Raw genomic sequence first — 21,073 nt, 5'->3', positions numbered from 1 at the left:
TTCGGCCAGGGTCCCGCTGACAGCGAGTCAGTGACAACCCCTGACTCCTCCAAGAGGGGGTTCAAATCGCACCCCTCCCCTCTGCGCGACTGTGGAGAGGCCCTTCGCCGTGTGGCCTGTTTCCTTCATTGTGAATAACGTTCTGGCACGTAGTAAGAACACAAAGTCACCAGCCGAAGGTTGCGGGCCGTACTTAGTCACCAGGGGCTGTGCAGCTGGGGGCCACTCAGACCGTCCGAGCGAGGGGACAACCACCATCCCCGGGTCACCTGGGCACAAAGCCCCGCCTTCCGTACCCGCCCACTCCCGTCCGCGCCCGCCCGCGCCTATTATCGTCTTCCGACCCTCCCCGGAGGTGACTACGAATGTCTTCCGGGTCTGCGCGCGCAGCGGCGGCGGGGGCCGGGCGGCGTCCGGTCAGCCCGCCCGGGGCGGGGCGGGGCGAAGCGAGGATGGGCGGGGGCCTCTCTGCGCGCCTGCGCGCTGCCGCGGCCGCGCCTGCGCAGTGCGTCTGGGCCAGGCGGGGCCGGGGTCACCCTGAGCTGTGGACAGCGCCGCGATGCTGAGCAGGTTCCTGGGTCCGCGCTACCGCCAGCTGGCCTCGAACTGGTGAGGACGCGGCCCCTCGGTCGTTCCGGGTCACAGATGGGGAAACTGAGGCACAGAGGGGCGGAGCGGTCCGTCCCGGCACACGTGCGTGGCGGGACCCCCGGCCCCGTGGCCAGCAGCTCTGAGCCTCAGTTTCCCCACCTCTCCCTGGGGCCGCGGTGGTGCCCACCTGCTGGACGGACACGCCTGGCACCCTCGGCTCAGCCCTTGGGGCCTGACCACGGAACCTGCACGTTCCCGGCTTTGCTTTTGCTTTTATGATGTTGAACGAGGAGCGTGACCCCGACGGCCGCACCTGTCGCTCCCCCCAGTGGGAGGAGGGCGGGACCGGGGTGACCCACGTGGCAGCCAGGGATGGGGTGACCTCGGCAGCGGGTTGTCCGGTGCCCACCACCTTGGGCGCTGAGAAACAGGGGCGACCCTTGGCAGTCGCGTCCTCGAGCTCAGACAGGGAGCGGGTGGGGGGTGGGGGCTGCCGCTGGACAGTGGCGCTGGCGGGGACCCTCAGGTGGACACTGACGGTGGCACCTTTCAGCTGGGTGACCCAGGCCCAGGACGGTGGAGGCCAGCCCTGGCATCAGAGGAGAACCGCCGGCGGCCCATGCTGCCCCTCCCGCCATCAGCTCGGAATTCCTGGGGGCAGTGGGTCCGGTCCTATCGGTGCCCAGTTAGGGCAGGGACGCCCCCATCCGGGCCTGCATTCGGTCAGCAGGCTCTTACCGAGCACCCACGATGTGCCAGCACCGCGCACCGTGTTGGGCGCCAGAGACTCGGTGATAAACCGAACGCTCCTGGCTGACGTTCTAGTCAGTGGAGGAGAAAAAGTGAACAGATGAGATGTAGGATATGAGGCTGACCAAAAATGATAATAAGGGAGGGGCACAGAGAACTGAGGGAGGGGTGTGCGGTGCTGCCCCACCAGCCTCTGGAGGCCAGGAAGCAGGACTCATCCCCAGGAGGCACTGTGGGGTTGTGGCTCAGACTCAGCTCTCAGAACGTCCATGGTCGCAGCCAGGACCCTGCCCGTCAGCCCTCCCTGAACCCTGGTGTCCTCGTCTGAGAAAGAGGAGAAGAGGTTGTGAGGGGGTGACGAGAAGTCCCACGAGGGCTTGTCAGTGTGATCATCTTTACGTCCTTCCTGGATCCCTGTGGAAGTCAGGTCCACAGGGCCCCAGGTGGAGTGACCAGGACGATGGGGGAGGCAGAGGCCTCCCCCAGGGAAGGTTCCTCTGACATTAACAACCCTTAAAGCTGTGGAGCTATGGCAGGAAAGATTCCCTCTCTGTTCATCACTTCTGCCCCAGAGCCTGTTCCAAAAGCGGCAGTCATCAGTGACCCCACCGAGGCCCCAAGTTGAGTTGTGTGGGCTGAGACGCAGGGAGCAGGCCCGGCCCACACTTGGGGGGTTGTCACTGGTGAGGCCAGTTGGGGGAGGGTGAGGAGGGCTCGTATGTCCTGTGGAAACAGAAGCCTTCCACCTCTTCAGCTCACGAGCAACCCCCCTCCAGCATCCCAGGCACGTGGTTTATGATGATCCGGCGAGGTGGGCACATGGGTTCAAATCCTGGCCCTCCACAGGCCAGCATGAGACCTGTGATATTTATCGCTGCATAACCAATGGCCTCCCCAAATTTAGCAGCTTAACCAACACTCATAATGTCACAGTTTCTGTGGGTCAGAAAAGTGGGCAGCTTAGCTGGATCCTTTGCTCTGGGTCTCCTGGGGCTGCAGTCTCATCCGAAGGCTTGGCTGGGGATCTATTTCCAGGCTCGTGCTCATGGTTGTTGGCTGGCGTCTGACCTCACTTCTCTGCCACATGGGCCCCTCTATAGGTGGCTCATGATGTAGCAGCTGGCTTCCCCAGAGGGAGCAAGAGTGAGCACACCCGGGATGGAAGCTCGTCTCGGAAGTGACTCCCATCGCCTCTCTGTTTTATTCATTAGAGGCCAGTGACTGGGTCCTGCCTACACTCAAGGGGAGGGATTGTACGAGGGCGTGAACCTCAGGAGGCGGGATTGTTGGGGCCATTCTGGCCCCTGCCCATCGCAGGACATAAACATGGCATGCGGTGGACTCGGAGCCCCCGGCCTCGGCTCTGCACCTCGCCGGCTGTGTGTCCTCAGGGGAGTGAGTCGCCCTCTCTGTGCCTTGGTCTCCTCATCTGTAAGACAGGGACCCTGATTTTTGTGCCGTCAGTCCTACAACTGTCGCAGGGATCAACAAGTCGCTGTAAACGGCGTAGACAGTACTTGCATGCAGACATTAGCTGTCGTTCTGGTGGTTACAAGCTTGGGTTTTTTTCTTTTTTTAGCAGCAGAATTTCTCAAATAAAACCTTAAGCGGATGCCGATGCGAAAGCAGATGGGAGTGGAGTCCCCTCAGGGTCTCCTGGCTCATGCTTGCCCTGTGGGGTCATCAGCGGGATGTGTCCACACTCTGGGCTGGGGCCGGGCTCATGGCAGGTGCTTGATAAATGGTGACTTGGGATGGGGGGACCCAGATGTGCTACTGGGAGGATGAAGCCTGACCCCTGCCGTGCTCTTGCAGGATTCCCACGGTGAGCATGTGGGGCGCCGTGGGCACCGTGGGGCTGGTGTGGGCCACTGACTGGCGGCTGATTCTGGACTGGGTGCCCTACATCAACGGCAAGTTTAAGAAGGACGATTAATTCCGCTGACCCTCGGTGAAGCCTTCTGGTAAGCACTGGCAGCTGTTGGTAGGTAAGCCCTGGGATTTCCACGTGGCAGAGGAGTGGGCTTCCACAAGGCAGGCTGCCGCCGCTTCCAAGGCTGAGGCGGCAGGTCTCGGAGGCTCCCCTGGACCACTCACCCAGGAGAATCCATTGGCACAGAGCTGCCAGCTGGTAGCCTTGGTCTGTGGGCTGGGGAGTGGCCACTGCCCCCAGGTGCGCAATCCTGGAGGCTGTCCCTGCACTGTGCTTGCCATCTCAGTCTGCCCAGCCCTGGGCGGGACGGAGGGACGCCCCACTTTACAAGTGGGAAAGTTGAGACTGGCCCACAGCCACTGGCCGCCCTGGATGGGCTGCTGTGAGTGTTAATGACCCCTTGGACTCATCCTTTATGTCTCTGACATGCCCGTTGCTGTGCTGGCCACACTGCCTGTTACTAGCTGATTACCCACATGACAGTCTGGAGAGCTCACGCTGCTTACGCCCCCGTTTCCAGATGGAGACCCAAGGCCCCAGGCCACGCAGCTCCTAAGGGGCACGGCTAGATTTGATTTTGGAGCCTGGCTGCAGTGTCTGTGTTCCTCCTGATGGCTCTTTCTTTGTCATAAGCATGGGAGCTGGGAGCCTCCTAGTCACTCTGCCTTGTTCCCCTCTAGGTATCTGGTGGTGCCAGCTCCTTCCATCTGCGTCTGGAACAACCCAAGCCCTCAGGATAGACTGCGAGGAAATCCACAGCGCGACTTAGGACTTGCTGTGTTTCTGGAAACAGCTCTGATGTTTGAATGCACACAGCATTAAACCTCGCTCTGAAACCTGCCCTGCCTGGATGTCGTCATGCTGGAGACTTGGTTACCTTGACTGCAGCCCCGGTGGCTCGGGTGACCGGGGGGTCCTTTCAGCTCCAAACTTTTGCAAATCTAGGAGTTTCCCAGTGGCTGTCAGAAATTGATTATTTAAGATGTTTAATGGGTAATACTGGCACAGTGTATTTTTTAGTCTGTTGCTACCTTAGCAAATTACCTCATGATTGAGTGGTTTAAAACAACATACATGCAGTATCTCAGTTTCTGTGGGTCAAGGATTTGGGAGTAACTTAACTGAGCGGTCCTGGCTCAGGGTCTCCCATGAGGCTGCAGTCAAGCTATAGTCCGGGGCTGCCTCATCTGAAGGCTCGACCGTGGCTGGAGGAGCCACTTCCCTGCTGGCTCCCTCTTGTGGCCGTTGGTGGAGGCCTCAGTTCCTCTCCACACAGGCTTCTCCACAGCACCGCCTGAGCCTCCTCACAACATCTTGGCTGGCTTCCCCAGAGTGAGTGATCCCAGAGAGAGCAAAGAGGAAGCCACAGCCCTTTTATGACCTACCCTCGGAAGTCTCGTGCCATCACTTCCTCCACATTCCATTGGTTAGGAGCAAGTCCCTAAGTCCCGCCCACACTCAAGGGGAGGAAGTTAGGCTCTGTTATGAAGGGAGGAATATCAGAACTTGTAGATGTGTTAACCTATCACGTGAGGGATAAAGAATGAGCAGGCACACAAGGGCATGTGGCACACAGTTCCCTTCCTGGTGTCCCAGCCCAGTTCTCTCCAACTCACCCAGTTCTTGAAAATTCTAGAGACGGTCTATGCACATATAAGCATATTAGTCTGCTTGGCCCCCATAACAGTCCCACAGACCGGATGGGTTACACAACAGGGAGGCTGGAAATCCAAGATCAAGGCACTGGCAGGGTCAGCTTCTGGTGATGGCAGATGGCCACCTTGCTGTGTCCTCACGTGGCCTTTCCTTGTGAGAGCAAGTGAGCCCTCCGGTGCCTCTCAGAACTAATCCTGTGGGATCAGGGCCCCATCCTCTGACCTCATTTAACCTTCCTTACATCCTTAGAGGCCACAGGTCCAGACACAGGCACACTGGCAGTCAGGGCTTCAACAGATGAACTTGCACAGGGGGGAACACATACCTTCAGTCCATGACAGCTGCAGTTTAACACAAGTGGCTTCGCTACACACCTTTCTGTACATATTATTTCGCCTAAAGGCTATCTCCCGAAGGCCACGCCACTTCAGAAAACATGAGTGTCCTCAGTTTCTAACTGGCTGCCTAGACTGACATTTATTAACTAGTCTGTCAGCAAGGGACTCATCCACTTCTTGTCATTTGCTATTACAGTAATGTCCGAGATGTTATTTCAGACATGAATGAATACACCTGTCAGATAAACACCTATGAGTGTTGAACTGGGAGACAAGCGAGTTACTCTTAAATCTGGTTAACAACTGCTGACTCCTGCTGGGTAGAGACCCCGCAGCCCCGTACCGTAGTCTGAAGCACAGGAAAACATGCCCCTACGTACAAGTTTTTATGTATTTTTTGTAATGGTTCATGATTTTCATGAAAACATAGCTGAGTTTGCTTCCGTGAAAGCCAGGAAAGGAAAATTCTGATTCAGGTTTGGGTATAGCTGGAACCTAATTTAAGCTTCAACTATGGTGAGTTTTAACACAATTCCTTTTCAGTATTTTAATACTTTTTCAACCACTTTAATGTTCTGGGGGGAAAGTTAACCGTTAAAAAACGACATAAAAACACATATGAAGGGGCACGTGTTTCTCATTTTGTCTCGAGCTCCAAAATGGCTCAGCACAGCACAGTTCAATCCTGTCTTCATTCCAAGTTTTGACGTTCATTATGGGTTTTTTGCATTCATTTTGAATTCTTAAAATATTGCATCAAATACCATTCACTTTGATGACTGAGGTTTTCGGCACCCCCTAAATTTTGCGCCCCAGGAGAGCGACTGGCTTGCCTCGTATTAGCTTGCAGGGACCCTTGGCAGTGTCTGGGGACATCTGTGGTTGTCACGGCTGGGGGTGCTCCTGGCATCAAGTGGGTGGGGGCCAGGGATGCTGCTCAACCCCCCACAGCACCCAGGCCGGCCCCCCACAGAAAGTGACCTGGCCCCAATGTCAGCAGTGCCGAGGGGAGACCCTGCCATTGAAAGTCTTTTAAAGGTTCCTCACATGACACCTTCTGGTTCAATCTCTATTTTTTTCCCTTGCAGACATGGGCAGGAGAGGGTGTCTGCTTGGGGATGGAGCCAGGCAGCTCTGGAAAGAGAGTTTATTTCAAAGGGACAAAGTGCAAGGCAGGCCCAGCTGAACAAGACAGGAGCCAGGCTGCCCCCGTCCCTCCCTCCTGGGGTTTCTGCCCACTGGCGTCTCGGGGTCATGTCCATCCTCCCAGTCAGGCCCCAGTGCCAGCTCACAGGGCCTCTGGACCAGCCCTTCGGGGGACAATCCTAGGGGCCCAGCTAGGGCCATGTGACACCCATGGGCCCACTGTCCATGCTCTGGGGTCAGCCAGGGCCCGAGGGGGTGAGATTGCTCTAGAAGCGAGTGAGGGCCAGTGGGGCTGGATTCCTGAGAAGGTCGGGCACCTACGGCTGGTCTTCGAGGGTTCTTGAGGTCCAGATCCTGTGATCCACCACCACACACCCATCGGGACGGTTACTATCACAAACAAAACCCAGAAAACAACCGGTGTTGGCGAGGATGTGGAGAAACCGCGACCCGTGTGCACTGCTGGTGGGAACGGGAAAGGAGGCAGCCGCTGGGGAACACAAGCCGGCGGTTCCTCAGAAGATCAAACATAGAATCACCACGTGACCCAGCAATCCCCCTTCTGGGTGTACGCACAGAAGTAAAAGCAGGACCTGGGGTGGTCCCACGACCCCCAACACTGGGAGGTTAACACTTCTCCCTTTACACATCTTCACGTGGTCTCACTGGTCACGAGGAGCGCGTATATCTTTGTAACTCTAATTTTTAATTTAAGAGGTAACATCGTACACGTGGGAAGAACACCCAGCCAGCGGTTGAGAGCATTGCCCGCCGCGGAAGGCCAGGGTCCTGAGGTCCTGGGTTCCGACCTGAACTGTGCAGACAGCAATCCAGTGCCCCAACCAGCTTTGTGACGTGGTGACCGCCCATTCAGGGTGCCCGCCTGGCCACTTACTGTGAGAGAGCAGCCCCTGGGGAACCCAGGAGGGAAGGGGACATAAGGAACTGTGAGAAGCTGCACTTACCTGAAGACTTTAAAATAAATAAACAAGTGACACCTGCCTGCCCGGGTCTTGGGTTTCCAGCCCAGGACCTGCCTCCAACCTGAGCGTGAATCACGGGGCCGCAGGGCTGGGAAGACAACTGCAAAGGCGATCCAGGTGTGGACCACCCCTCTGCTTCCCTGCGTGGAGCCTGGGGCCTTCTCACTCGCATCCTCCTCCCTCGCCCCGCAACTAAAGCTAGGACAGACCCATCAGGAGGTCCAGCCTGCTCCTGGCACTGGCCACAGCTCTGTCCACTGATTCAGCAATCTTTTCTTAAGCACCTGCGCTGGGCCGGCCAGGCTCTGCCCTGGGGGGGGCGGGGAGCAATTCAGCCAGGGGAGAGACTGAGGCGGAGTGGGGTGGTGGGGAGCCACGTGGACCCTCTGGCTGGGGAGGGGACGGGATCGCGTGGGCAGGGCGACAAAAGTCGGGGCGGGAGATTCCATAGTAAGGTCCTGGACTCCCCAGGCGACAGATGGTGGCTGGATGCGGTGGAGGCGGGGGGAAGGGGGCGGACTCCCGGACTCCGAGGTGTTAGAGAAGCGCTGGGTGGGATTTGGAGTGTGGAGAGGGGTGGTCACCGACAATGGCCCCCGAGGCGGACGCCAGTGAAGAGCCTGGACGCTGGGAGACCAGAAAGGCGGAGGGATGGAAGACCGGCCTTGATGGGCATCCCGGGATTCAGGCGGGGACGTGGGAGCAAAATAGGGGAGCAAGACCCGCGGGCCCGACAGCGCCACAGCGATCAGGGAGCGCGGTCCCGACTCGGACCCCTCGCGTGGCCAGGGCGCAGGAGCGGGACAGGAGGATCCCCGCGCGGCCACAAACCCCGCCCCCTGCCCGCGCGCTGATTGGCGCCGCCGCCGCGGGGCGTGCCCTGCGCCGCGCCTGCGCAGTACGGGGCCCCGCGCGCGGGCGGGTGGGCGGAGCGGGCCCCCCGAGCGGGGGCTGGCGAGCGCGGGGAGGGGGCCGAGAGGGTGGCAAAGCCGGCGCGCGCCCGGCTGGGGGCGGAGGGCGGGGGCCCGCGGGCCGGAACAGCCGCGGCAAGTGGCGGCGGCGGCAGCTGAGGCGGCGGCGGCGAGCGGGGGTCCGGGCGGCGGCGGCGGCGGCGGCGGGCCGAGGAGCCGGGCGCGATGGAGCGGAAGAGGTGGGAGTGCCCGGCGCTCCCGCAGGGCTGGGAGAGGGAAGAAGTGCCCAGAAGGTCGGGGCTGTCGGCCGGCCACAGGGATGTCTTTTACTATAGGTGAATGAACGTGCCGGCCGGGCAGGGCCCCAACGGGCGCCTCCCAGCGGTCTCTGCGGCGGCCTGGGCGCCCCGACCCGGGCCGCGGCCTGGGCCCCGCGCGTGCGTCGTGCGTGTGTGCGTGCGTGCCTGCGTGCCGGCGCGAGGCCCAGGGCGCGTGCGTGCTGGCGCGCGGCGGCGGCCCCGGCCCAGTGCGCGTGCGTGCCCGGCGGGGCCCCGGCCTAGTGCGAGTGCGTCCCCCGCGGGGCCGCATGGCGCTCGGTCTGGCCCCGGGTTGGTGGCGGCCTTTGTTCGGCGGCCGTGGCCAAGCTGCCGGCGGGGCGAGGGGCGCCGGGCGCGGGCCAGACGCCGCTGGGAGGCGGGGGTGGGGGCTGGGCTGTCCCTTTGCTCCGCGTGGGGCGCTCCCGGGGCCGCGCGCGCCCCGAGGCGGGTAGTTTCGGGGAGCAGGGTTCGCTCTGGGGGGTCGGGGAGGGCGTGCCTAGGAATGCGGGTTCCCGGGCCTTTCCCAGGGTGGCCGGGGCTTTCCCTCCTCCGTCCGTGGGCACATTCCGAGAGCGCCACCCCCGGGGTCGTGTCGCCTCCGGTCGGAGAGATTAGGGACCGAAGCACCGAGCTAAGGACACGCTGGTCTCTGCGTGGACGTTCCTGGAGTCTGAGGCTTTAAGAGCCCCTTCTCCCCAAATTGAAAGGAGGGGCTGCCCTTGGCCGGGGAGGGGTGGCAGGTTTCCTTCTGAGGAACAAAGAGTGAGGGGGCGGTACGCAGCTCAGCCCCGGACAGTAGGCCACCTGCTGTTTGCCTTCTCCCTTTTTTTTTTTCCCTGATTGGTGGAAGATTCTTTTGTTTCTGAGCCAGGTTTGATGGTTCCCTCCCCTTTGCTTCGGGACCCTGGTGAAAAGAAAGCGTGTGGGGCATCTGCCACGTGTTGAGTGCCAGCGGGTGCTGGGGGGTGTGCGGCGCGTCGTGGGTCCGGAGACTGGCTGGGTGCCCCCGCAGAGAGGCAGGACCGCGCTCCATCCACCCGGCACCGGGGCCCCGTGGGCTTTGCTAGCCCTGTTTTGGGAGGAGTGGGGGAAGCGAGCAGGGAAGGGACGGCCACAGGACGGGCTTGGGTTCCGGTTTCCGAGAAGTGCAGGGCAGCGATGGGGAGCCAGACTGGGGGCCCCCAAGTGGGTACAGCAGTTGACCGGGACTCTGTAACCTCAGTCACTGAAAGTGACATTGCAAGCAGCGTCTCGGGGATACGTGTGTCCATTCCCCTTCACTGCCACCCTCTGTGAGGTCGCTCCCTGCTGGCGCTTTAGAAAACCTAAATCCTCGGAGTTCTGTCCTCCTGGGTCAGAACATGGAGCCCTCAGGCCAGGAACCGCCTGCCTTGTTTCATTCCACGCGGGCTTGTGTGCTGGTCTCTTCCTTTTGGATCTAAAGACTGAAGCCGGTGCCTGTCTTTTTAGTCTCTGCAGCACCTGCTGGGTGTCTGGCATTGCCGGGTCCTGGTCCTTCAGCCGGGAGTGAGCCCTGGGCCCTCCCCTCCTGGGTGACAGCTGATGCACCAGCCGTCACCCTGTTCTAAGTGGTGACGCATGCTGAGAGTTGCAGGGGTCTGTGGGGGCTGATAAGGGGGGTGCCTGATGAGATTGGGGCCATCAGGGAGGGTTTCTAGGAGGAGGTGACAGATGAGCCCTGACAGTGGAGCGGGGAGGTGGTCCAGGCTGGTGCAGAGGCCTGGGAGGCTGAGGGCTCCTGGAGCGCCCCGAGATCATCATCTCTCCACCTGCTCGGGGGCCTCTCGGGGCCTTAGCCCCGAGCGTGGGGGTCTGGCGGAGGGGAAAAGCAGGGGGAATCTCCAAATGGGCTGGAGAGCTGCGATTTCAGGTTTTCTCCGGCTCCATTGAGAGGTGAGGGCCTGAGACAAGGAGATAAGGGGGCACGGGGTCCAGCACTACTCCCAGGGCTCTGGCCTGAGTGACCCAGCAGGCGGGTGGGTGTCACCTTCCTTCCCAGTGGGCAGGAGGTCTGGGGGGATATGATATGGACCTGATGGTGTTTTCTGGAATATGGGTCCCTCACCGCCTGCGGGAGCCCCTTGCCCAACCAGGAGGCTGGGCAGGAGCAGGAACAGGAGATTTTCTCTTAATCCAGAGGGCAGGCCCACCTGGCCCTGGGTCCCGGCCCTGCCTTGGGGGACGTGCAGGCCTCCATTGCCTCATCCAGAGTGGCAGGGAGCGAGTGTGATCGTGGATAACTGTCGTACGGGAGAGGTGGAGTGACTCCTGAACCGTCACCTGGGGGCCACCCCCCAACATGAGGCCCCGGGCCTCCAGCTTTGCTCCCGGGGTCTGTTGTCACGGGGACATGGGGTGAAATGGGAGGTGGCAGCCGGGGGTTGTCTATGTGAAAATAGTGTCCCCGCTCCAGACGGGGAGTTACCCCCTGACTGGGGGGTGGTCCTTTGGGGTGTGTGGAACACAGGGGACTTCTCCCCATGGTCTCGTGTTAGAAATAGAGCTGCACGTAGGAGACGCAAGAGGACCCCTTCCCTGGGCAGCAGGCTGAGGGGCCACAGCCCGTGGCCTCGCTGTGGGGCCTCCCCCGACCTCCAGGCCCCCACGGCAGCCCCTTCCTTGGACGCAGAGCTTGGGTGTGGAGAAGGAAGGTCGCCAAGGCTGCGCATCAGCCCCTGGGGTATCTCCTCGGGCCCTAGGCTCCTGGACCATTGACGGGGCCGAGCCCAGAGCTGTTCTCCGTCCCGGCCCGTCTGGGGCTTCCAGCACACTGTCTGCACCCCCGGGGTTGGCCTGCCGCCAGAGAAAGGCCTACAGTGCTTGCTTGTTTTCTATACGTGCAGTTTTATTAAATCCAGGTGTTTTTCCTTCAGTGAAACTTCAGGGACACCTTCCTGCATCAATACAGATTTGCAGAACCTTTAAGAATGGAGATATAATTCACTTTCCGTATAATTCACCCTTTAAAAGTGTACAATTCAGCGGTTTTAGCACATTCACAACATTGTACAACCATCACCACTCTAGTTCCAGAGCATTGCATTACCCCAAATGGAAAGCCCGGGCCCATCAGCCTTCACCCCATCCCCTCTCCCAGCCCCTGGCACCCATTAGTGTAGTTTCGCTGTTGTATCATTGTTTTTTTAAACAGTTTTATTGGGAGAGCATCCACATCCCGTACCCTCACCTCTTTGAAGGATACACAGGAATGGCATTTAGCTCATTCACAGACACGTACAGCCGTCACCAGTCACTTCAGAACATTTCCATCCCCCTGAAAAGAAACCCAGACTCTTTAACTGTTGCCGCCCTGTCCCCCCGTCCCCCAGCCCTAAACAGTCGCTGGTCTGTGTCCATTTCCCTGCTCTCAGGCATTTTTATTTATTTTTTGTGTGAGGAACATCAGCCCTGAGCTAACATCCATGCCAGTCCTCCTCTTTTTGCTGAGGAAGACTGGCCCTGGGCTAACATTCGTGCCCATCTTCCTCCACTTTATATGGGACGCCGCCACAGCATGGCCTGACAAGCGGTGCGTTGGTGCACACCCAGGATCCGAACCCGGGCTGCCAGCCGTGGAGCACGCGCACTTAATCCCTGCGCCACGGGACAGGCCCCTACCATGCATTCTTAAAGGCAGAACAGCGCAGGTGGGGTGACTGGAGAAATGCTGGCGAGGGTTCCCCGGGGTCCACTCTTCCCTCTGTGGGCAGATCTGAAGCCTGTGTCAGGGACTGCCCTGCGCATATGGGCTCAGTGTCCACAGCAGCCAGCTCAAGAGTGTAAGAGGAAGGGGAATCTTCCAGAAGAGTCCTCAGTGGCCTCTGAACCCAAGGCAGTCGGGCTGTCTGTGCTGGGATGCCATGACCTAGCAGGTAAGACTGGACCCAGCGAAATAGCACGAGTCTCTGCAGCGACCTTGCTGGGTCAGAGGGCCTGGTGGGGTTGCCCGAGCTGAGTGCCACCGACCACACATCACTTCCTCTGGCTCTGCCGGCTTCCACACTGCCCTCCCTGTCCCTCGTCTGCCCCCCTTGCCCCCCCGTCTGTCATCTACCCTCCCTGTCGCTCTTCTGCCCTCCTCAGCCCTCATCTGCCCCCCCGTCCCTCGTCTGCCCCCATGCCCCTTGTCTGCCCCCCCATCTGTCATCTACCCTCCCTGTCGCTCTTCTGCCCTCCTCCCTCATCTGCCCCTTGTCCCTTGTCTGCACCCCCATCCCTTGTCTGCACCCCTGTCCCTCGTCTGCCCCCTTCTCCCCTCGTCTGTACCCCTGTCCCTCGTCTGCCCCCTTCGCCCCTTGTCTGCACCCCCGTCCCCCGTCTGTACCCCCGTCCCTCGTCTGCACCCCTGTCCCTCGTCTGCCCCCTTCGCCCCTGGTCTGTACCCTCGTCTGCACCCCTGTCCCTCGTCTGCACCCTTCGCCCCTCGTCTGCACCCCCGTCACTCGTCTGCACCCCCGTCCCTCGTCTGCCGTGTGCTGGGACATGTGGAGCCGGGCTGGAGGGGGCAAGCGTGCACTCGCTAGAATTAGGGGCTTGTCCTCAAGGTTTTCAGGGGACACAAAATCCAGCCCCTCGCCAGTCTCAGACAGATGAGCTGTGACTGAGAGTGACTGTTTCGAGTTTGTGGCACAAACATGCTTAGAAAGGCACCAGGCCCACCGAGTGCCACACGAGTGCTGTTTTTCTAACAACTCAGTGGGGCTGTAATTCACACCGTCACCCATCCACAGTGCAAGTCAGTGGTTATCAGGATCTGCACAGAGTTGTGCAATGTCTCCCTATCTAACTCTAGAGCATTCTATCACCCCAAGAAGACACTCTGTGCTCATTACCAGTCAGTCCCCACCCCCTCCCCAGCCCCTGACGACCACAAACCCACGTTCTGTCTGTGGATGCGCCTGTTCTGGACATTTCACATCACTGGAATCACACACTGTGTGTCGTTCTGTGTCTGGTTCTCTCACTGAGCATCGTGTGTTCAGGGTCCATCCATGGTGTGGCTGTGTCAGGGCTTCACTCCTTTTCACGGCTGTGTCGTATTCCAGTGTGTGGGTGGACATGTGTGGGTTCATCATCCATCGATGGGCATTTGGGCTGTTTCCCCTTTATGCCTGTTCTGCACCACATTGCTGTGAACATTTCGGTGTAAGTTTTTGCGTGGACGCGTGTTTTCATTTCTCGGGTAGACACCCAAGGGTGGAATTGCTGTTTAATCGTTTGAACATCTGCCAGACTGTTTTCCACAGTGGCTGCCCCAGGTCACATTCCAGCTGTTGCTGTCGTGTCCTGGTGCCGTGCTGGGCACTCTAGTGTCACCCCACTGGACACCCACAGCAGCCCTGTAGGCTGGCGTCACTGTGTCCTGGAGAGGTGGTTCCGACTCTGCCAACAGGCCACGCCTGGGCGGCTGTTTGGGGTCCTGGCCCCAAGTCTTATGATTTCACAGCCCAGCCTCCCGGAGACCCTGGCCCCCAATGCTGTAACCACGAGAAGGAGCCTGCTGTTAGGGACTGTCTCTCAAACACCTGCTATCCTCGGGTCTTTTCTCAAGAACACGGCCTCCTTCTGTTTCTGTAACGTTCTAGAAATCCAGGTCTGGGCTCCATCCTTCTGTATTGGGGCGTTCATCCCTGCTCTCAGGGTTGGCGTCTGCGGTGGGCCCCATGCCCCCCGGCTGCGCTGGGTCCTGGTCAGGAGGGGGCGTTGGGGGCAGGGCGGGGGTTGGCCCCCCACAGCCTGCCCCCTGCTGACCCCCCCTCTTTCCGCAGCCCGAGTGGGAAGAAGTTCCGGAGCAAGCCCCAGCTGGCGCGGTACCTGGGGGGCTCCATGGACCTGAGCACCTTCGACTTCCGCACGGGCAAGATGCTGATGGGCAAGATGAACAAGAGCCGGCAGCGCGTCCGCTACGACTCCTCCAGCCAGGTCAAGGTGAGCCGCCCGCCGCCCTCGGGTCAGGAGGGGCCGCGCCGCGCCGGGCGCGCCGTCACGGTCCACTCTTGGTGGGAAGAGAGCTGTTCTCGTAGCTTACTTGTCCTGGTGTTAAAATCGTGGCTGTTCGGGGAGGGGAATTTGGAAGCTCCAGGGGCGTGGAGAGAGGGCCCGGGCGCCTAGGTGCATCTGCCAGGCTTTTCCTCCCAACACGCGGGCACCCAGTGACGCTGTGCCCCAGTCTCTGATGGCCGCGTGTTCACGGGACTTCTCAGAGAACGAGAGCAGGAGGCGAGGACGGGGCAGGCATGCGTCCGGGGCCCCGACCACGGCCCCTGCGGGCAGTGGGCTTGGCGTCCCCTCCGGATCCCTGGGTGCCATGGGGTGCACTGGTGACCGAGGGCCACGAGGTCTGTTCCCCGGAGCCCGGGGATGGTTTCCTCCGCTGACTGGGAAAGCCGCAGAGGACCCGGCCCGGTGCCAGCGTGCATGTCTCCGCAGGGCAAGCCCGACCTGAACACGGCCCTCCCCGTCAGGCAGACGGCGTCCATCTTCAAGCAGCCAGTGACCAAGATCACCAACCACCCCAGCAACAAGGTGAAGAGTGACCCCCAGAAGGCAGTGGAGCAGCCCCGGCAGGTGAGCCGGACACGGCCACGCGCGGACGCTGCGGGACGCGGCTCCCTCTGGCCACCGCCTCGGCCAGGTCGTTCAGTTTTGGGGGTTGTTTTCAATAGCAGTGTGTGCGCAGCTGTATAACCTGCTTTTCAAAAACCAAGACTTACCGTGTTTCCACACGTCCTTCCAAATGCCCGCTAGAGAGCCAGGGTGCGGCTGGCAGGGGGCACGCTCACGGGGACCCCAGGGCGAGGCCCCTGCCGTCACCAGCCCCCCAGGTGGCATTTGGGTCGTAGCCACTAAGTAGCAGTTCAGAAACCTGTGTCTGGGTGTCCCCCGTGTATGGGATCAGCCTCAGGACTCTCTCCCCGGGGTCCTGTGTGGAGGCCGAGGGCTGGAGCTCGTTGCCCCTTCCAGGGGCTCCCGGGTCCCCTGTCGGCACAGGGCAGCACCTGTGGACGGTGCCCGGGCTGTGGGAGGGGGTAACCAAGGCCGTGTCCCCTGAGCCCCCTGGTGGGCCTTGAGCTCAGCCCTAGGTGGGGCTTGGACCACCGCACCCCGACTTCAGGGTGTGGGGGGCTGTCCCTCGGTGGGGTCGGAGACCCAGGTGGCAGGGACGGTCATCTTATGGGAACCATCGCCGTCCACGCTGATGGTGAGTCTGACGTCCTGGGTCCTCCTCCTGCTGAAAATCAAGGCTGGAGTTTCTCTGCCCAGGAGAACGGACCTAGGGTCCACGCACCCTCATTTCCCCAGTGGGGGCTCGAGCAGCCCTGGCAAGTGTGGGGTCAGAGGTCACACTGAGACCGCCACCGTCCCCACTGCGCGGGGCCGCGTGTTGTGGGGGCCGGGCTGGCCCGTGGCCTCACGTGTGTCTCTGGCGGCAGCTCTTCTGGGAGAAGAAACTGAGCGGCCTGAATGCCTTCGACATCGCCGAGGAGCTCGTGCAGACCATGGACCTCCCCAAGGGCTTGCAAGGTGAGGGTGCCCTGGGGGTCGGGAGGGGGCGGTGGCTGAGGGCGCCGGGGGAGGGGCCCCCCCGCCCTCCCTCCCCCGTGGACCGCCGGGGAGGCCCCCCGGTTCCTGGTCCTGGAGACGGCCTGGCGGGCTATGGACCTGCAGGGCGTGTCTGTCATGGGGGGTCCCAGAAAGACGTGGCCGTGTGGTTTTGCTCCTGCACCATAAACACAGAGCCACGCCATCGCTGAGAACGCGTGGCTTGTGCTGCTCTGTCCCCCGTGACCGCAGGCCCACACGGGGGGTTGGGGACGAAAACCTGAGGTCGGGAGGGAGGCCCAGGGCCTGGTGGTGACTGCCCCCTGCGCCCTGCTAGGTGTGGGACCTGGCTGCACGGATGAGACCCTGCTCTCGGCCATTGCCAGCGCCCTGCACACCAGCACCATGCCCATCACCGGGCAGCTCTCGGCTGCCGTGGAGAAGAACCCCGGCGTGTGGCTCAACACGGCCCAGCCGCTCTGCAAGGCCTTCATGGTGACCGACGAGGACATCAGGTAGCTGCCCGCCCCCCTCGCTGGCCAGCGGCGGTGTGGCTGCCCGGGGTGTGAGCAGAAGTAGCCGGGTGAGGGTCCCACTGTTAGAGAGCGTCGGGACGCTGCCCCTCTGGAGGTCCTCAGCGAGGACTGGCAGACGTGGCCTGTGGGAGGGAGCCCAGGGTCCTGCTCTGCAGGGACGTTCTTGCGAAGAGAAGGTGCTTGTTCCCCCGTGTTGGCGGGCTCCGCGTGGGCCCTGCCCACCCTGAGGGCGTGAGGCCTTCCATGTGCCTGCTGGGGGTGCCGGCTGTGGTGGGCGCAGGAGGGGCCCGGAGTGGCGGGGGTGGCACGTGACAGGGACAGGGTGTAGTGGGGGTGAAGCTGGATGTCCCGGGGCTTGGATGCTGGGCCTCCGTGTGGCGGGCCCTGTGTGTGGTGCCAGGTGCCAGTGGGCTGAGAGCGGGAGGCGGCAGTTGGCTGGAACCTCCTGGTGAAGAGGTGGATTGAACTGGCACCCGAGTGGAAACATCTGGAAGTGCGACCGGGATAAAACACGTCCTTTTAGACTTGAAACCATCGGCACGAGGGCCTAAAGGAGCTCTCCGGGCCCACGCGGGCGCGTCGTGGGCGCCTGGGTTTCTGTCTCGGGACAGTGGAAAGCCACGTGGGTGCGGAGCGAGCCCCGTGCCCGTGCGTGGTGGGCACACGGGACGAGCGCCCCCAGGAGAGGGGGAGTAAGAGGAGAGCTCGCCTGTGGGGAAAGACAGGCAGGTCCGTAAAGCTCGGCAGAACTTCTAGAAGTAGGAAAGCCGCTGAGACGGAAACTGAGACCGTGGGTTAGTCGCTGGGTCCGGTCCTGTCTGGAGCGAGAGGAGTGGCCAGCGGTGCGGAGGGAGGGACCCCGCGGGGCTAACGGGAGCAGTGGGAGGGAGGGGAGGCCTCGCGGGGACAGGGCCTGGCCGGCGTTGGCCAGAACTGGAGACAGACACCCCGTTCCAGTGGACGTGCAGGCAGGAGGGCAGCCTGCAGACTGGGCCGACGGCCGTGTCCGGACCTCGGGGACGGGAGAGCCGCTCCCCACCCCGAGGCCGCCTCCTGGAGAGCCTGTTACCCTGGCGGGGTCTTTTCTCTTGGCGCACCCTGCTTTCGTGATCATGAAGGCTCAGAGGCACTAGACGGGGCGGGCAGGTGGCCCCCATGTTGGCAGGGAGGGGTCTCCGCGGGGAGGGGGCAGCGGCAGAAGTGAGCGGGCAGGCCCCAGGGAGCGTGTGGAGTGTGTCCCGGGACGAGGAGCCCCCGGTCTGGGCCCGGCAGGGGCGTCTGATCGGGAAGGCTGTGTCAGAGGGCCGCAGGCCGGGGCCAGGGGACGCTCTGCCCCCGAGGTGACCGGCCCACGCGTCCGCACGTCCCTCCCTGCTGGCCCTGGGCTTCCCGGAGGCGGGCGGGGCCCTGAGCGGCGGGTCTGTGCCCCAGGAAGCAGGAGGAGCTGGTGCAGCAGGTCCGCAAGCGGCTGGAGGAGGCGCTGGTGGCCGACATGCTGGCGCACGTGGAGGAGCTGGCCCGGGACGGCGAGGCGCCGCTGGACAAGGTGGGCGCCGAGGACGACGAGGAGGACGAGGACGAGGATGAGGAGGAGCCTGACCAGGACCCGGAGATGGAGCGCGTCTAGAGCAGGTGCCGCCAGCGCGCCCCAGACCAGTGCCCACGGCGCCCGTGGGCTGGAGGCCTATCCCCTGGAGGGCAGCCCGCCGGGCCCCGACGAGCCCTGTCCCTCTCTTCCAGAGGCCCCACCGTCTGTGGCCGCCCGCAGACTCGGCCCTCGGCGCGTCAGGACCAGGCTCGGTGCCCGGCCGGGAGGAAGGGGGCCTCTCTTCGCCCTTCCCAGGCGTGTCCCCTCTCCGGGCCGCAGGGGCGCCTGGGGGCACGGCTGGAGGACGGCCCCCGCCCAACGGACCCCACGTTTGCTCTTCTCTAAAGGGCCCGGATCCCCGAGTGCCCGTCTGCAGGAGGCCCCTCCTCGGGGTCACCGCTCCCCCTGGACTCGGGGCACCGTGCCCCTGACCTTGGCCCCGTGGCCGCCACCCTGAGCGCCTCACACAGGACAGCCGCCACGGGGTGGGACGATGTTGCAGGGCCAGTCCTTCTGGAAGGGGGTGCAGGACGGCTGCCCCGTGCGCCTGCCCCACCGGGCGAAGCCGTGACGCCCGGAGCACAGCCGGAAGCAGACGGCACAGCCCAGACGCTTCCTTCACTAAACCCTGGTGTAGACGGGCCTGGCCTGCCTGGTCTCTTGTGTTTGCTGCACGTGGACGTGAACTTGGCCCTTGCTTCTGGAAGCCTCCTCTGAGGGTCAGCCGTCGGCGATGGAGAGAACTGCTCGCGGCTGGAGGAAGCGTGGCTGGACGCACCAGGCCAGGGCTCCGAGGCACCTCTGCTATTGCCGACCTCGTGCCTCAGTTTCCCCTGTTCCCAGGGACAGTGAGGCCCGGCTCTCGGGGCTGTGGCGGCCGCGGCTCCTCTGCCTTCCTGTCCCGGGTGCATTTACGGCCAAGCATTTCCCAGCACCAGGCGTCCGGAGCAGCAGCCTCAGGGAGCTCTGGGCGCAGGGGTGTTGGAGTCCGGCCCGAGTGCCTTGGTGAGGGCAGCTTCCATCCCCTCCCCTCGGCTCGGGAGTGCCCTCGGGGGCCTGTCTGCCCTGCCCCGCATCGGCCTTAAGCCCACAGAGGGGTCGTCCAGGGGAGCCCCACCCATAGCCCCCGTCCCCACTCGGCCCTGCCCAGCAGCCTGTGACCGTCGGGAAGGACCCGGGTGGTGGCCTCACTTGGCTGGATGCCCTGGCCGATCCGGGGGTGGGGATGATGGGGGCCCCCCTCAGAGTGGGGGAGGTCGCTGCCCGCCGTTGGCCTGGGACCCCAGCTGACCGCATCCTCCAGTGTCAAGTCGAAGCACAAATCTTCCAGAGCTACGGCCGCCGCTGCTGGGGGTGGGCTCTGCCCCGCGTGGGCCGTGGCCGTGGCTGGGCGCCACAGGCAGGGCACCCCAGAAAGGCCCCTCCCCTGAGGCCGGATGTCGGCCCACCCCTCACGAGGCCGGGGCCGCAGGGGGGCCTGTGGGACCGAATAAAGCCATCCCGGGCGCGTGTGGTTGAATTCTGAAGACCGAGTATGTGTGTCCTGAGTCACAGGAACCTGGGCCTCGGGGTCGGGTCCCCTGAGCCCTACGGCGCCTGCGTCTTGTGTTTGTCACCATACCACGGGCTAGACGATGACCGGGGAGTCAGCGGGACAGGGGCCAGCCTTTCCCGGGGTAGGGAGCGGGCTCCCCTGTGCCCCAAGGAGGACGCGGGGGCAGAGGGGCAGCGTCTGGCCGCCTGACGTTCAGGTCCCAGCAGTGTTAGCCCAAGAGCCAGGCATGGAAGCTTCCAGGAGATGTGGCACACCTGGGCACGTTCAGAGTGGGGTCCTCCCGCTGCCTGGACCGGGGCAGGTGGCTTGACACCAGACGCTCTCAGGTTCACTCCTAAGAAACAAGGTGGCCGGTCCAGGTCTGGGCTGGGAGCTTGGGCGGGGGCGTCCCGGGGGTCCCTCAGAGCCCAGCACGCGGGGACGCTGCTGAGCCAGCCCTGCTGCCCCCAGGCCAGCGCTGACATCGGCCACCCCAGCCCCTCCAGCGCCCCCACCACCCTCGTCCAGTGGCCATCGCCAGCTGCTCTCCCGACCTCAAGGCTGGGCGCAGGAGTGGGAGAACCCCGGCCGCCCACCTGCCCGGCTAGCCCCTGCCCCCGTCTGCAGGCCACAGTCTGTCCCCCCAGGGGCCAGGGTGCAGGTGGGGGCCCAGGACCCCTCCCCAGCTGCCTGGCGCCCCCAGGCCTTCTGTCCCCATCCCACAGCTGGTCCGGGCCTGGTGGCCCTCCTCACCTCTACTACATGGGGGTCTCTGCCTCCCCATCGCTTGCCCGAGCGGCACCCCGCCCCGACGCACTCTTTACTCTGCAGTCAGCCCTGCCACCCGGAATCGGCAGCAGCTCCCGAGGGGGAAACTGAGGCTCGGGTGAGCGACTCGCCCATGGGCACCAGCCAGAGAGGGGTCCGGCTTGCCTGAGACCTTGGGCCTCCCCAACTCCAGCCCCTGTGCTGCTGACCCAGCCCCTGAGCTCAGAGGCCCTGAGCGGCCACCGACCTCGGGACCTCAGGAGGGAGGACGGGCTGGGTTCTGGCCGCTCAGTGTTTGGCGGAGGTGAAATGCCCCCAGCCCCACGTGGGGCCCTGCGCACCCGAGCCCGTCCTGGACACTGTGATGACACGGGGCCCCCGGGAATCCAGGGTCATCCCCTATCTCAGGGGCATTAACTTAATCCACCTGCAAAGTCCCTTAACCATGTGAGGTGACAC

At 62.8% G+C, this 21,073-nt stretch overlaps 2 protein-coding genes across 7 annotated transcripts; both read left to right on the top strand.

Annotated features, from left to right (window-relative positions):
* The first annotated feature begins 507 nt into the window (after positions 1–507).
* LOC131403459 (cytochrome b-c1 complex subunit 10) lies at positions 508–4,271 on the top strand. The gene is made up of 3 exons (XM_058537808.1): positions 508–609; positions 3,157–3,305; positions 3,955–4,271. Exons 1-2 carry the CDS (start codon positions 560–562, stop codon positions 3,275–3,277), a joined length of 171 nt encoding a protein of 56 aa, XP_058393791.1. The 5' UTR covers positions 508–559; the 3' UTR covers positions 3,278–3,305; positions 3,955–4,271.
* Positions 4,272–8,467: 4,196 nt separating this feature from the next.
* On the top strand, positions 8,468–19,838 carry MBD3 (methyl-CpG binding domain protein 3). Of its 6 annotated transcripts, none has more exons than XM_058537803.1 (7): positions 8,468–8,547; positions 14,415–14,574; positions 15,076–15,213; positions 16,080–16,170; positions 16,526–16,703; positions 18,160–18,356; positions 18,465–19,838. In XM_058537803.1, the coding sequence occupies exons 1-7, from the start codon at positions 8,534–8,536 to the stop codon at positions 18,767–18,769; spliced, it is 1,083 nt and encodes a 360-aa protein (XP_058393786.1). In that variant the 5' UTR covers positions 8,468–8,533; the 3' UTR covers positions 18,770–19,838. The 6 variants fall into 6 exon arrangements, with proteins under 6 accessions (XP_058393786.1, XP_058393790.1, XP_058393789.1 ...); XM_058537807.1 differs by having other exon boundaries at positions 18,156–18,356; positions 18,465–18,551; XM_058537806.1 differs by having other exon boundaries at positions 8,519–8,643; positions 18,156–18,356; positions 18,465–18,551.
* The last annotated feature ends 1,235 nt before the right edge of the window (positions 19,839–21,073 follow it).

Source organism: Diceros bicornis, unplaced genomic scaffold, assembly GCF_020826845.1.
Source record: "Diceros bicornis minor isolate mBicDic1 unplaced genomic scaffold, mDicBic1.mat.cur scaffold_67_ctg1, whole genome shotgun sequence".
Lineage (NCBI taxonomy): Eukaryota > Metazoa > Chordata > Mammalia > Perissodactyla > Rhinocerotidae > Diceros > Diceros bicornis.
This window is presented reverse-complemented; position numbering and strand designations above follow the sequence as displayed.